Source organism: Enhydra lutris, unplaced genomic scaffold (genome assembly GCF_002288905.1).
Source record: "Enhydra lutris kenyoni isolate GAN:26980312 unplaced genomic scaffold, ASM228890v2 scaffoldscaffold5, whole genome shotgun sequence".
Taxonomy (NCBI): domain Eukaryota; kingdom Metazoa; phylum Chordata; class Mammalia; order Carnivora; family Mustelidae; genus Enhydra; species Enhydra lutris.
In genome coordinates, this window is record NW_019154089.1 from 37,368,583 (window position 1) to 37,385,330 (window position 16,748).

Sequence of the window (16,748 nt, forward strand, 5' to 3'; positions counted from 1 at the left end):
ATCCTCCACGAAGAATGAAGGTGACTCCTCCCTAACATGCTCTCGGGGCCCGAGGACGCGCGGTATTTCAGAGACCAGGCGGGTCGGACGTGACTAACAGGTAGCTAGATCCGAACAGCCAACAACCGGAAGTGGAAGTGAGCCCCCGGGCGGGGGAGAGGAGAGGCCACCTCACGCCTGCGCAATCAGCAGGTTTGCAGTACGCATGCGTGGTTGGGCGGTGACGGGGTGACGCTCGGAGCGTGGGCCGTGACTCTCACGGATCCGGTTCCGCCCTCCCTCTCGTTGCCGACCCTCCGGGGCTAGCGCCCGAGATCCCTTTCCCAGAGTGCTCTGCGCCGTGAAGAAGCGGCTCCCGGGGACTAGGGGCATTTTGTGTTGGCTGGAGCCGGAGTAACAAGATGGCGGCGTCGGCGGAGTGACAGGGGTCCCTCCGGGCGGGAGCCGGCGGCAGTGGTGGCAGCGGTATCGCCGCCCTAAACCACCGCGCCCCTTTTCCAGCCCGCGACGTCGCCGTGAAAGCGAGCCAGCGGCGGCCGCCCAGAAACAAGTGGCCCAGGCTGGTAACCGCGAGAACCCCCTCACAAACTGCGGCCTGGCGAAAAGAAGCCTGAGTGAGCGGCGGTGATCAGGTTCCCCTCGGCTAATTCTGGGCCCTGTAACGCCTTGAAAGAGCCAACGTTTTCCGTTTCCTGCCGCCCTCCTCCGCAGCCTTGTTCCGCGGACGAGCCCCAGAGGCCTCCGTCCCCCCCTTAGAGGTGTCGGGGCTTGGCCCCAGCCTCCATCTTCATCTCTCAGGATGGCGAGCAGCAGCGGCTCCAAGGCCGAATTCATTGTCGGAGGGAAATATAAACTGGTACGGAAGATCGGGTCTGGCTCCTTCGGGGACATTTACCTGGCGATCAACATTACCAACGGCGAGGTAATTACCCGGGGTGGGGTTCACGACCACGCTGCGCCAGTCCTCACCCCCCACCCCAACCCCCGAAGTGCTCGGGCTTTTCCCCATCACACGCACGTACTGGGGAGGGGAGTCCAGAGAGAGGGAGCCAGTTTTATTGGCTTTAGGAGCCTCCCCGGCTCTCTTTCCCTAAAAGGCAAAAGAACCCGAAAGAAGGGTTGGGAGAACCCATGAAGTTTCCCAGCTTGTTAAAAATGGACCTTAGTCGAACTTTTTAAGCTGTCGTTTAAGGTGAGATCGGCAGAATCATATTTCTCTAATCCCCATGTTTCCCCACTGTATGGATTTATTTCATTGGGGTTCTTGATTTCGATCGTCAGTTTCCTTCAAAACCTCTCATTACGTTTTCTGGATGAATCATTTTTTGCACCTTGGAGGACGTGCCGATTTCGTCACTACCCCCTGAAGAGGGCTTTGAGGCTAGTTGCCTCGTTTTATAATTACAAAGGGAGTTTTCTCTTCTGAGCCTTATTTCTCCTCCTAGTCTCGAGTTTGAGCTTTGCTAATGTCTCCCCTCCTCCCAAGTGACATTGAATCATTGAATCCTTAGGGATGTTGATGCCATCATCCCCTTTCTCCCCTGCAGGAAGTGGCAGTGAAGCTAGAATCTCAGAAGGCCAGGCATCCCCAGTTGCTGTACGAGAGCAAACTCTATAAGATTCTTCAAGGTGGGGTGGGCATCCCCCACATACGGTAAGAACTCGTGAGCACACAGGCGGTGCACCGAGGGAAGTACGGCATGGGGGTAATGGGTAGAGGCAAGCAATAGCACCAGCTGAATCCGGGCCTTGTTATCTGAGTTCCCTGGGTTTACTAGCGCTGGTGGTTTCCTGAGAACCGAAAGACACCACAGTCACTGAGTCAATTTTTAGTTTGGCAACTTCGTTTAGAATTTCAGTTGGTTACACTCTGCTCCATGTAGCTTCCGTCATTCTTCTCGAGGCTTTCATTTGCAGTTAAGTATGCGGGTCATCTTTGATCTCTACGCGGCAGGGTTGTCTGCTGCTTTCTTTACGCCGGCACCTCTGATGTTCTTAGGTTTATCCAGCGAAGTGGATTTGAAGGTGCCAAGTGACTGGGTTCGGCCAGTTCGGGTTGCTATTGGAGCTGGCTTGGGAAATGGCTGCTCTTTTGTTGTGTTTTTGTTCCAACATGTCTTCCTCCTCCGCTTAGAAAATGGCGGAACGACGTGACTCAACCGCATATTCCTGCCCTTTTCTAGGCTTGGGTTCACAAGTTACTCTTCCTTGATTGGCCCTTTAGCTGCTCTGAGTGGATTAAACCTTTGAAAAGCCAAGAATAAAGGTTCGGGCGGTGGTGGGGTTCAAGGAAAGAGATGGCATAATGACAGTCTGTTTGTGATCTCTGCAGCAGATGCGACGTGAAATTGTTAAATTATACTATGCAGAATCCGTCATAGTCCATTTAAAAGTGTTAATTATTCTTTCTTGAAGGGTAATGTTGGCTGCATTTCAGCTCGTGTACTAAATTTTTGTGAGTAATGGCAGAGGCAGTTTGACCACTACTGTGTTGAAATTGACTCAAATCTGATGTATTAAAAAGATTAATCACGTAACCACAGTGTGATAAGTAACTTTAACCTGTTGAGTTACTTGTTCAGTAACTCCTCACCTCGGGGAAATTGTGGCCTTTTGGGGGGATGGGATATTGGTGAAGGCAAACAGCAGTAGTAATCAGGATAAAAGATGACCACATAAAAACACTGTGGTTTGTTAAATGGTTAACTTTAAAGATTGTTAGTTTGACTTTGAGATTAGAAAGCATCTTCCTTGAATAGGGGCTAAAATGTACTGTAAAGCCAAGCAGTTTTTCAACACACAAAAATAACATTTGTAAAAAAGAACCAGAGACAGTTAAGAATTAAGTGGACCAATAGTTATCGTAATCTCTTTATCTGCTCGAGTTTGTTTCTAAATCTTGAGTTAAGGACTAAATTGCATATATTAATTCAGATGTGGAAACAACCAGAGTACAGTGCTGATAGATATTTTTAATGGAGAAGTTGAATGATAAAATATTCTATTGGTTGTGAGAAATTATTTAGAAGAAACTTCCAGGTTTATTTTGTAAGGTAAATTAATGTGAAATCCAAGATGATGGGAGATTTAAAATGATTCCTATCCCTCCATCCCACCCCCCAAAAAGCTGCTGGGAAAAATGAATGTCATTCTGGGAGAATGAAAAAAATTTTTAAAGAATGGAAGTCTTACTAAAATGTCTAGCTTTTTATTCCTTCAAGGTAAAAAGTCTATTGCATTAGCCAAAAAATTAAAACGTCTTTTCTTTTGCCTTTAAACATAATCTCTCCATCCCTGGCCCTCATTGATTTGCTTTCCATCACTAGTTTTCCTAGAATTACACATAAATACAGTCCTACAGTATGAGTTCATTTGTGTCCGATTTCTCTCACATAATGCTCTTGAAATTCATCCATGTTGGGAGGTTTTAGGAATTTCACAAATCATGTGGAATTTAATGTATTAGAAATAATTTTCAAAAAGCGTTAAAGCATCTGGCATTTTCAGTGCTAAACCCTTTTATCTGGTAGCTTTTATTTAAAGGCAGTGCTGATACAGACCATCAAGAGCTATAGTTAATACACTGAATAAGCATGAATAAATGAAATTAACTTGGGAGCAAAATAATAGGCATCTATAATAAGATGTTGAGTGCAGAGAGAGTTGTAGTTATAAACTGTGGGTGGAGCTAAAGAGAGATTAACCTGGCTTTCAGAGTAATGCTTCCTGGGAGAGGAAGTGGGTTTTCAGGATCAGGCTCTAAGGAAGAAAGCTTGGTTGAACTGGTTGGGGAGGGCAGCCAAGAATACCGTGTGGCTTCCTGGAGTAGTCTCTAATGCAAAAGGTAGTAATTGCATGAGGGTGGGGAAAGAGTAAATTTGCTTTAGGAGTGGTAGAATATGGTACACAGAAACAGTAGTGGTTCATTGGTTGTAAAGTGTGAGAACTGTTTTTCTCCTGAAGTGAAAAGGGTAGGAAGGAATTTACATAAGCATTCTTTATTTGGGTGGCAACGTCCTCTTGTCCCCTCAGTTTGTTCTCCACTATTTCCACATCACATCTATATAGCATACAGGTAAATATTTATTTGGTAAATACTGGACTAAGTTGACTTTAGTTTATCGAGATTAAATGAAGCAGTCATGTGTTATTCATTGTTTTAGATGGATATAAATATAAAAATTTTAAATTTGGGGTGCCTGGCTGGCTAAGTTGGTAGAGTATGTGGCTCTTGATCCTGGGGTCATGAGTTCAAGCCCTGTGTTGGGTGTAGAAATGACAATACCATATGATAGATCTAGAGCTTGCTATCATAAATGCTTCTTTAGATCACATTAATTCAATTCAAATTGAGCACCACGAAGATAGAGAAGGTTGTAACAGAAATACAGAGATTTTTAATGAGCTTCCAGAAGTCAATTGAAGATGTCAGTTTCTTAACTGGATTTTGCTGCAATTACACTTAACTCCATCTTCTCCCCTGCACCTCGCAGCCCCTTGAATTTACTAAGGTACTTTGGGATATCCTAAAACAAGGGCTGAAAAATGATCTGCCCGCGGAGCCTAGCTAATCTTTACTTGGTAAGGGATCTATTGTTATGCAGAAGCATGACACTCAGTGTAAAGAGCCGAGTAAGGGTGGTGTTCAGACTCCATATTTTTAGGAAACTGAGGACATTGTTTAGTTAAGAAACTGAAATCTTCAATTGACTTCTGGAAGCTCATTAAAAATCTCTGTATTTCTGTTACAACCTTCTCTATCTTCGTGGTGCTCAATTTGAATTGAATTAATGTGATCTCTAAAAGAAGCATTTATGATAGCAAGCTCTAGATCTATCATATGGTATTGACAATGAACTTGGGTCAGTTAGTCCTTCAACAGTTCTTTGGGCCTATCAGTTAGTTTGATCTGTTAAATGCAAAAAGGATTTTACCATGTTACCAATTTTCTAATTCTTATGGAATAGAAAAGAAGAATACTCGACAGAAAGGTTTAGAGTTTCCTACTCTTCTAGAAAAAGTTTAGCATACTGAGCTTTTGGATAGGGTTTTATTTGAACAGAGTTCCCTACTTAAGTCACTGGCCTAGTTGATCTCAGAACTTCTGGCTCTGAAATTTTGAGACTTCTTTTTGGATGATAGTAGCTAGAAAGCATTTCATCACAGTTTAATGTTAGGTCTAGATCTTACTTTTAAATCTTATATTTTAGGGGCGCCTGGGTGGCTCAGTGGGTTAAGCCTCTGCCTTCGGCTCAGGTCATAATCTCAGGGTCCTGGGATCGAGTCCCGCATCGGGCTCTCTGCTTGGCAGGGAGCCTGCTTCCTCCTCTCTCTCTCTCTCTCTGCCTGCCTCTTTGCCTGCTTGGTCTTTCTCTGTCAAATAAATAAAATCTTTAAAAAAAAAATGCAAATGTCCTTGGGCTGGTAGCATATAAAAAAAAATCTTATATTTTAGTACAGAGACCTCTCTCAAGACTCTAAAAAATGCCATCTGCATCAGATAAAGTTACCAGTTACCATTTAGAAGGAAGTAAATTAATGGAATTTATTTTTATAGGGAAATGAATAAAGAAGATGGGAGGGGAAATGGAAGAATTGTTGCCTTTTTGCCCTTTCAATGTCAAGTATTATAGAAGATATTTATAAAGTACTAGTTAATCCTTTTTCAGTGTTAAAAGCAGCTTAAATTTTAATATTAGCTTTTTGGCACTGAGCATATATCTTGCAGATAAGTTATAACGCTTTTATCAGAGAACAAAGATGACATCTGCACTGGATATGTATTACAGATCACTGGGTCCTTGAGAAATGTGATTCTTAACTCAGAGTAACTGAATCCCTATAGATATGCTATATGTAGTGTATACATATATACACAATATATTAAAGGTGCTTTATATCAGCATGTAATGGATTTCTAGTTATTGAATAATGTAACGATGCTTAAGTAGCATTCGTGAGCTAAATGAATCCTGAATAAAGCCTAGTATCTCACAAATTAGAATTCTGTCTCTGAAGGGTTACTAGAGTCTCCTAACTGCTCATTTTCTCAGCCATTTTCTGAGCCATTTTCACCATTTTGTCAAGGTCAGCATGCCTGCTCACATACCCCACACCTTTTTTATTTGATGCTACAGAGCCATGCTATGCCTCCTTCACTTAATGGCATTTGGCCTCATTCAGAGAAAATGAAAAACTCTTCTGTAAATGTAAGTAACTTGTTGTTTGTATTATTATTTAATTGGATGCTTGTAAGTTTTTCAGTAAATTTGTTTTTTAAAAAGATCCATTTCTTTTAGAGAGAGAGCAGCAAGGAGGGGCAGAGGGAGAGAATCCCCATTAGACCCCCTGTGGAGCGGGAAGCTCAATGTGAGGCTCAATCTCACAACCTCAAAAGCCATGACCCTAGCTGAAACCAAGAATTGGACACCTAACTGACTGAGCTACCCAGGTGCTTCCCTCTAATAGTTCTCAAAATATAAGTGAATACCTAGTTAAAATGAAGGGTTTTGTTACTGTTTTTGTTTCCAAAGCAATCCAAGGTGGCTCTTGAAATTTAAATGACCAGTAATCACATAACATGGACTAATGCATGTTTTAATGCTTTTTTTAATGAGATGTAATTTATATATAGTGAAATGCATAGCTTTCATTGTGCCATCAGATGAGTTTTGACAAATGTCAAATGTATACATTGGTATAGCCCACACTCCCTACTGAGATAAAGAATATTTTATTTTTTTGAATACTACTAATCCATGGTAAACTGCATTTTGTGGTAAGATAGGGTTTTTTTTTTTTAAGTTGGTCTTTTGGATCATATTACATGTTTTTTGTTTTGTTTTTTTCTGGATGTGAGGTTGATTTGTCCGTATGCAAGACTGTAGGTTAATGTTTCTATCTCCATGAAGTACGCTCCAAGTACGCTCTACGACTTGCCTAATAAAATAATCAGGTGGGGGTGGTGAACAATGAGTGGCAGTTGAGATCTTTGCCTCATTTTCCCTTGTAGAGCAGGGATACTGCCTTTTCCTTGTCTGAAAGTCCTCGGTGGGGTATGTTTTACGGGGACTTTGGAAGTGTTGTCCAAAAAAGATTTAGCTGGAGAGTACATTCTCATCCTCAGTATAAAAGGAAATGATAGGAGCATTGTATTAGAGTCAAGAGTTAGGGATCCGCCTGCCACGTCATCTAGATTTCAACCTAGAATGGAATTTGAAATTTGTAATGTCAGCTTTCATTTAGAAAAGGGATTCTTAAGATCATAAGGGCTTGGGAAATTTTTTTTTTTAAGCTTTTATCTGTTTATTTATTTGACAAAGATAACCCAAGCAGGGGGGAGCAGGAGAGGAGAAAGATGCTAGTACCTCACAGAGCAGGGATCCGAGGGAACCTGACTTGGGACTCAATTTCCAGAACCATAACCCGAGCCAAAGGCAGACGCTTCACCAACTGAGCCACTAAGCACCCCTTAAGGTTTTTTTTTTGTTTTTTTTTTTTAAATGCATTATATAAATTGATGAAATCGGGGCCCCTGGATGGCTCAGTTGGTGAAGCGTCTGCCTTTGGCTCATGTCATGATCTTGGGGTCCTGGGATCAAGCCCTGCATCAGGCTCTCTGCTTGCTCAGCTGAGAGTCTGCCTCTCCCTCTCTGTTGTGCACTCCCCTGCTTTCTCTCAAATCTTTTTTTTAAAGATTCTATATCTATTAGAGAGAGAGTGCTTGCACAAGCAGGGGGAGCAGCAGGCAGAGGGAGAGGGAGGAGCAGGCTCCCCGTAGAGCAGGGAACTGATGTGGGGCTTAATCCTAGGACCTTAGGGTTATGACCTGAGCCGAAGGCAGATGTTTAACCAACCAACTGAGCCACCCAGGTGCCCCTCAAATAAATAAAATCTTTAAAAAAATAATTGATGAGGGGCGCCTGGGTGGCTCAGTGGGTTAAAGCCTCTGCCTTCAGCTCAGGTCATGATCCTAGGGTCCTGGGATTGAGCCCCGCGTCGGGCTCTCTGCTCGGCGGGGAGGCTGCTTCCTCCTCTCTCTCTCTCTCTCTCTGCCTGCCTCTCTGCCTGCCTCTCTGCCTACTTGTGATCTCTGTCTGTCAAATAAATAAATAAAATCTTTTAAAAAAATTGAGATCAGTAGGATAAACTGGCTCTTCATTATCTGATATGGTAACAGTTATGACTTCAGTATATAGTTGTCTTTTATTTATAATGTTAGTACATAGTACTGAAATAAGTGAGTAGTTGGTTGAATACAGTGTGGCTAAACATTCTTTTTTCCATGTATGTGCAAGAAAGAAAAGTAGAATTGACCATTCATACATTGCACATGATCTTAATTTAATCATTACAACAATCCTGTAAGTTGGGGTTTCATACAAAGTGTGAGAATCAGAGTGGTTAATTTGCCTAAACCCAAAACATCTATGTTGTTATCAGTGTGTTATTTAAATAGATCTTACCTGCATCTTCAAACTATACAGTGGTTCCCAAACTTTGCTGCCCATTGGAATGACATGGAGTAGTTTTTAAAAATGACACTTGGCTCCTAACCTTACATACTTTACTTTAATGGGTTTGGGGTAGCCTTAGGCATCAAGTGTTATAAAACTCCCCCAAGTGATTCTGATACACTGCAGAGTTAGGGACCATTTTACTGTCGCATATTTCCAGGTTATAATGGTACTTTCCTGCCCACACCCACCCCCTCCCATCTTTTCTAGAACTATAATTTGGTAAGGCTGGTTTCTTAACCTGCTGTGAATTAGGAGGTAATTCAGGAAATCCTATACCAGGAAACATGGCACTGGAAAGTACACTGTGATCCCATATAATCAAATGCTTTGATTTCTGGATAGTATCTAACACCAATATTTGAAACCGTCCCAGAGGCATTCCTGTAAGAAAGCATTCTGGAAATTCCTTGAGGGGAAAGAACCATTTCTTGCTGATAGAAGTATCTTTTATGTTTCTTGGCATAGTATTGGGTAAAAAGGAACTAATGATTCTTAATAAGGAAATTCTGCTTTTATTTTAACCTTCTTCATTCATTCATTCATTCATTCATTCATTTTTTTAGAGAGTGAACAAGTAGGGGAGGAGCAGAGGGAGAGAGAATCTTAGGCAGACTCTGTGTTCAGCGTGGAGCCCAGAGTGGGCCTCTTATCTCATGACCTGAGCCAGAACTAAGAGCTGGGCACTTAACTGACTGTGCCACCCAGGTGCCCCTGTTGGTGTGCATTTACTTTTTAATAGAACCCTGTAGAGAGTTTGGCGGCTGCTACATGTTTATAGAACTTTGAGGATACCTGATGTATGCATAGTTCCTAATGGGAATATTTGTCATCTCTGTAGTGCTTAGTTTTTTGTTTGTTTTAGTTTTTTTTGGAAAGGTTTTAATTTATTTGACGGAGAGCACAAGCAGGGGAAGCAGCAGGCAGAGAGAGGGAGAAGCAGGCTCCCCTACTCAGCCTGAGCAGGGATCCTGACTCGGGGCTGGATCCCAGGAGCCTGGGATCATGACCTGAGCTGAAGGCAGACACTTAACTGACTGAGCCACCTGGGCACCCTGGTGTTCCCATTTTTGAACCTCTGTAATATTAATACATTGTATCCCTCTGAATAAGGTTAGCTTCTACTCTTCAAACAAAAGCTCAGATGTTCAAAAGTGTCTTAGAAACTTTGTACAGTACCTCCCACAGTACTTTCTAAAGGGTAAGCAAATATTTCTTTTATTCAGTCAACAAACCTATATGAGTGTGCCTGTTATGTGTCAGGCATAGTTAAGATACTGGTCATATTTCAGTGAACAGAAAAAATTTTGTGAGACTTTTAATTCTTTTTGAGCATATGCCATGCATTTGGCAGGTAGTTGTGAATTGGTCTCTTTTGCTGAAAATTAGGAGGAAAAATGTATAAATCTCAGACAGTGTGAAGACATGTTTCCTTAACATCAGAGGGATGAGTATAAGCCCTAAACAGTATCCTGAACCATCTAGAGAATGCTTTGATTGGTCAGGTTAGTGGGACCCCTATTAGGGTTCCCTGTGAATCATACTTAGCATTTCTCAAACATTAACAATGCATAATAATTACCTACAGAGCTGTAGCACTTATTTGCAGTTTCAGGCACATAGTAGTTTCGGTAAGTGTTGAATCAGAGATTGGAGAAACAGATTATGGGAAAAGGTTGTGGGGTTTTTTTTGTTTTGTTTGGCCTTTTTTTTTTTTTTTTTTTTAAGATTCGGTTTTTGGGACACCTGGGTGGCTCAGTCAGTTAAGCAGCTGTTCAGGTGTCAAGTCCTACATGGGGCTCCTTGTTTAGCAGGGAGCCTGCTTCTCCCTCTGCCTGCCACTCCACCCTGCTTGTGCACACACATGTTCTCTCTCTCTCTGGCAAATAAATAAAATCTTTAAAAAAAAAAAAAAGATTTTGTTTTTGAGTAGTCTCTGTACCCATTGTGGGGCTCGAACTCGCAACCTTGAGATCAAGAGTCTCATACTCTATTCTGACTGAGCTAGTCAGATATCCCTGGAAAAGGATTTTTTTTAAACAGCTTTAAGGAGATAATTGACATACATAAATTGTCACCTATTCAAAATGTACAGTTCATTGGTTTTTAGTGTGTGTTCAGAGTTGTGCAGTCATCACCATAATCTGATTTTACAATATTTGTTAACTGGTAAACAAGAAAATAAAGTGATCTTGTTTTACTATGTCTCAAACTTGCTGGCTTCTTTGTAAGTTTGTTGTGAATACCAAACTTCAGGCACACTAACTCCCATCTACCCCTCTACCTGGCCATCTTCCATTTTATACTTTCAAGAATTAACCATGCTGCTTCATCAGAAAAGCTTTCCTTAATGATTCTGTCTAAAAGATGGATTGGGTTGCCATAATTTGGACCTTCTCAGAACCAGTCTCTCCTCCTCACTTCTGTTTTGTTTGTTTTTAAGTAGGCGCCATGCCCAGTCTGGAAGCCCAATGTGGGGCTTGAATACAAGACCTGAGATTGAGACCTGAGCTGAGATCAAGTTGGCTGTGGGGCATCTGGGTGGCTCAGTCATTAAGCATCTGCCTTCAGCTCATGATCCCAGGGTCCTGGCTGGAATTGAGGCACCCCCCCCTCAACACACACACCATTGGGCTCCCTGCTCGGTGGGAGCCTCTCCCTCTCCCACTCCCCTAGCTTGTGTTCCCTCTCTCACTATATCCCTCTGTCAAATAAATTAAATTTTTTTTTTTTTTTAAGATTTTATGTATTTATTTGACAGGTCACAAGTAGACAGGCAGGCGGGGGGGCGGGGGAGACATGGGGAGCAGGCTCCCTGCTGAGCAGAGCCCATTGTGGGGCTCGATCCCAGGACCCTGAGATCATGACCTGAGCTGAAGGCAGAGGCTTAACCCACTGAGCCACCCAGGCGCCCCAAATAAATAAAATCTTTAAAAAAAGGAAAAAGAGCTGCTTAACCCAACGAGCCACCTAGGCGCCCCCATCATATGTTATTTACTTGGATGCACACACTGCTGTAAGCTGTGAGAGCAAGAATTACAAAGTTTTATCTTGTCAGGTACTATAAATACTGAATGGATCAGTAATAGTAGCTGGATAGTGGTATGCCCATATATAAAGCAGTACTGGATAGTGGTATGCCCATATATAAAGCATATTTTTTGGTTTTGTGTTTTTATAATTTTTTGGGTTAAGGAATGGTTACATATCTTTAAAGGCAAAGGGCAAGGCACAAGGAGGCTAAGGAGCTTGCAAATGTTACAGCATCAATTCAAGGCTGTATTGTGATCAAAGGATTAGTAATAGTGGTTTTGGAGGATTGGGATGAAGAAGGAAAACAAATTACCTTAGTTAATGTTAGTATTGATGAATAAAACACGCATTTGATGCCCAACTTTCAGATCTTACTCTGTGGTCTCTTCACCTTAAAAATTAGTTTTCACGGGTGCCTGGGTGGCTCAGTGGGTTAAGCCTTTGCCTTCGGCTCAGGTCATGATCTCAGGGTCTGGGATCGAGCCCCCCATTGGGCTCTCTGCTCAGCAGGAAACCTGCTTCCCCTCTCCCTCTGCCTGCCTCTCTGCCTACTTGTGACTGTCAAATAAATTAAAAAAAAAATTAGTTTTGAGGATGGGGGATAAGTGATGGGGTTTAGAGAGTATACTTACCATGAAGAGCAATGTATAGAATTGGTGAATCATACATTGTACACCTGAACCTAATACAACACAGTATGTTAACTAACTGGAATTAAAATTAAAAATTTAAAAAACAAAAAATGTTTCGCAGCAGGGATTTATTTATTTATTTATTTAAGATTTTATTTATTTATTTGACAGCAAGATCACAAGTAGCAGGCAGGCGGGGCGGGGGGGGGGGAAGCAGGCTCCCTGCTGAGCAGAGAGCCCAAGGTAGGGCTCGATCCCAGGCAGAGGCTTTAACCCACTTAGCTGCCCAGGCGCCCCTCAAAGCAGGGATTATTAACCTGGTAGGGATATCCCCCATTCTGACCTCACAAGGGGAGATAGGAAGAAAATTACATCTTTTTTTTTTTTCCTTTTTTTAAGATACTATTTATTTGGCAGAACACAAGCAGTGGGAGCAGTAGGCAACAGAAGAGGGAGAAGCTGAGCAGGGAGCCTGATGCAGGGCTCAATCCCAGGGTCATGGAATTGTGACCTGGGTTGAAGGCAAACTCTTAACTGACTGAAGCCACCCAGGCACCCCTACATCTTACCTTCATGAACTTCTAACTGAATCTAGTAAGATGGTCCCAGACTAGGATGGTTCATTGTATGGCTTTTAGACTTTATGGTGCTGTGAAAGTGGTATGCATTCAGTAGAAACAGTGCTTTGAGTTTTGATCTTTCCCCAGGCTAGCAGCGTGTGGTATGACACTCCTGAGTGTCCTACCACGAGAGTCGGGAGGCAGCTCCTGGTCAGTCAGGTGATCACAAGGGTAAACACCTGGTGTATTTACAACCATTTTACACCCATACAACCATTCTGGTTTTTTTTCCTTTCAGTACTATGTTTAATAAATTGCATGAATTACTGAACATGTTATTATAAAATAGGCTTTGTGTTAGAAGATTTTGCCCAACTGTTGTCCAATTTTAAGTGTTCTTAAGTACATTTAAGGTAGGTTAGGCTAAGTAATGACGTTCAGTACATCACGTGTATTAAATGCATTTTTGTCTTAGATATTTTCATTTAGGATGGGTTTAACAGAAAATAACCCCATTGTAAATTGAGGAAAATCTGTATATGTATTATAAATGTTGGGTGCCTGGGTGGCTCAGTTGGTTAGGCAACTGCCTTTGGCTCAGGTCATGATCCTGGAGTCCCCGGATTGAGTCCCGCACCAGGCTCCTGGCTCCATGGGGAGTCTGCTTCTCCCTCTGACCTTTTCCCCTCTCACACTCGCTCTCTCGCTCTCTCTCTCTCTCAAATAAATAAAATATTAATAAATAAATAAATAAATGTAGGCAGGAAATCTCCACTAGTTTAGCAGTACCTGTGGCTTTGTCACCACTAGAAATCACAGATATTTCCATAGCACGTTATTGTTGCAGATATCTCAGAATATTGTTTACACTCATAATTTTCATAATTAATAGTCCTAATTAGGTCTGTCCCTATATCTCATTAATAATGAACATGTACTTTACTGTATCAAAATTAAGTAATCTTAGTGTGGCTGAATTTCCCTGTAATTGTTCTCTTTTATAATGCTATGTATTTTATTTTCTGCATATAAAATATTCTGAGAAGGAATCTATAGGTTTTGTTGGACTAACAAAGGTGTGAGATCTATGGTAATCTTTCTGAAAAGATTCAGAAATAACTTGTATAGGAGTACTTTACCTTGACTCCCCAAATTATTCAGACAAGTTCTTTGTCGTGACTACGTTTGATGCAAGTTTGGTCACTCATTTTGGTAGATTTCCAATATTTATTTTCTTTTCCCTTCCTAGCCTTGTTTAAGTCTCAGTTACTTACATGCTCACTAATGCTCTCCCCAGGCATGTGAGATTGTAAAGATGGGAAAATCAGCCAGTTAAAAAAGGTTGAACAGTTTGAAGAAAGATTTAAAAGTGAATTAAAAGATGGGATAAATATATCTAAAATTTCTTGGTATCACATTTATCATCATCATTACTTTGATTGCCATCCCTACAGCTCAAACTGGTCTTTTCTCGGTTGCTTCATCTCTCAAACAGTCGTCAGTATGGGGAAATCAGTCTGATCTGTGCTTGTGTTTATAGTTGTAGGTATTCCACAGTGTCTGTTGATTAAACCTGATCCTCCACTTCCTTAGAATAGCCAGATAGCATTGAAGATGCCCTGAATCTCAAACCATTTCAGAGGTATTTCTGCAAGTTACAAATCCAAAGGATTATGGATAAAAATTATGTGTTACCGACCTTTTAAAATCTGAAGTGGGTTTTTTGCTTATTCTAAAATTTTTTTAAAAAAGATTTTTTTTAAAAGATTTTATTTATTTATTTATTTATTTATTTATTTATTTGACAAATAGAGATCACAAGTAGGCAGAGAGGCAGGCAGAGAGAGAGGAGGAAGCAGGCTCCCTGCCGAGCAGAGAGCCCTATGCGGGGCTCGATCCCAGGACCCTGGGACCATGACCCGAGCCGAAGGCAGAGGCTTTAACCCACTGAGCCACCCAGGCGCCCCTTTTTTAAAAAGATTTTATTTATTTATTTGACAGAGAGCGATCATAAGTAGGCAGCGAGGCAGGCGGGGGGTGGGGAGGAATGCAGGCTCCCCACCAAGCAGAGAGCCTGATTCAGGGCTCGATCCCAGGACCCTGGGATCATGACCTGAGCCGAAGGCAGAGGCCCAACCCACTGAGCCACCCAGGCACCCCTTTTAATTTTTTTTTAAATTAGGCTTCATGCTGATTGTGGAGCCCATTGCGGGGCTTGAACTTAATGATGCTGAGATCAAGAGTTGGATGCATAACTGATTGAGCCATTTAGACGCCCCGATTTGTATTTTGAATGTGATGTTGCAAGAGAAGGAAATAGATTGATGCTCTTAAATTTTTTGATGACAGGCGAAATCAAGTTTCAGTTACTAAGTTCTAGGTACCTTGTATTCAGAGTAAAATGGAGACCACAAATCTAAGGAGCAGTTATGGGCAAGGAAAGTTACGGAGAATGAGAGTTAACACAGCAGTCTTGTTTATTAATAATTAATAGAAAACCAAGAGGTAGCCCATATTTAGTCCTGTGTCTAGTTCTCTTTGTAAAGGGCTGAAGATTTACCACGAATCAGAATGTACTTGAAGCTGTCTTGCATTGTTGGTTGTTTTCGTAATGAATGCCATTAATAAGATAGAGCTTCGTATAAGATAGAGCTTCGTAAGTACTGACAATTTTAGGTTAGAGGTTATAGTGCTAAAAACTCAAGTCTTAGATTTCTGAGGCTTCCAGAAGTAATCAGATGAATGCAGTACCAGAAGGATGTGAGACTCAAGTATTTAAATTGAGAGTAGAGGGGTTCTTTTGTGGTTGAGAGTGGCCTTCTGTTAAAGTCTGGTAATTTTAGGGGGTGGGTGGTGGTGGGGATCAGCTAGATTGTACTAAACCAGATCTTATTTTCTACCCTCATGAAAAGGAACATAAAAATTGGATGATGATGGCTTGGCATGAAAGTAAGTTTGAGAGATGGTGTCTTGAGAATGGAGATGCTATTAGAGCTCTGATTCAGTGTTCCTTCTTTTTAGTTGTTCAGTGAAGACTTTGACATTAATGACCTAAAGATGGGAAGATAAGCGCACAGGTGTGCCTGTTAGGAATATCATTTGTAAACTTATATAATTACTTGGCTAATTTAAATCAAAGATGAGTAGGTGCTTCCTGATGATTTTATACTTCAGGTACTGAGTGGTTTTGTTGTCCTTGTTTCGTTTTCCTTATGTGCCAAATCAAGCACTCCCCAGGCTTTTAGAGCCTCTAATCTGGCTTTTTATTCTTTAATTCAGCAACTGTTACTGAGTATTTCTCGCAGGTAAGACATTGTTCTGGATGCTGGGAATATGGAGTTGTGAATGAGACAAATGCATGGCTGCCCATGTTGTATTAGGACTCTCCAGAGAAACAGAACCCATGGGTGATATATAGATAAGCAGAAAGAGATTTATTATGATGCATTGGCTTACACCTATGGAGGCAGAAAAGTACCATAGTTTGAGGTGTGCAAGCTGGAGGCCTAGAAAAACAGTGGTGTAGTTTTGGTCCCAAGCCTAAAGGCCTGAGAACTGTAAGCATGGATAACTGAGGGCGGAAGGTGGATGTCTCAGCTCTAGCAGACGAATTTTCCCTTCCTCTGCTTTTTAATTTTATTTCCTTTTGTTCTGTTCAAGCCCTCCACTTGGGGGTAGGTTATCCTCTTTACTTTGTCACTCAAGTGCTAATCTTGATTCAAATGCTGATCTCTGGAGACACCTTCACAGACACCCCAAAAAAATGTTTTACCAGGTATCCTATCCCAACATCCTTACTTAGCCCAGGCAAAAGATTAACTAACCATCACACCTATCAAACTGACAGTGTGAGTGGAGGACCTACATTAATTAAACAAGTCTTCCGTTATTATTATCCTAGTCATAGAGATGAAAAACATATTTTAATGCTTTAATCTGAACTGCATACTTGTTTATTTGAGAGGGTGAGAAAGCATGAGCACGGGGAGCAGCATGAGAGAGGGAGA

At 41.7% G+C, this 16,748-nt stretch overlaps 1 protein-coding gene across 5 annotated transcripts in view; it reads left to right on the top strand.

Annotated features, from left to right (window-relative positions):
* Nucleotides 1-274: 274 nt before the first annotated feature.
* The window catches only part of LOC111140875 (casein kinase 1 alpha 1), a 45,989-nt gene continuing 29,515 nt past the window's right edge, over nt 275-16,748 (top strand). For all 5 annotated transcript variants that reach the window (XM_022493109.1, XM_022493112.1, XM_022493111.1 and 2 more), the window contains exons 1-2: nt 275-922; nt 1,548-1,654. In XM_022493109.1, coding sequence (XP_022348817.1) covers nt 800-922; nt 1,548-1,654 — 230 coding nt within the window. In that variant the 5' untranslated portion in view covers nt 275-799. The remainder of the gene's footprint in view (nt 923-1,547; nt 1,655-16,748) is intronic.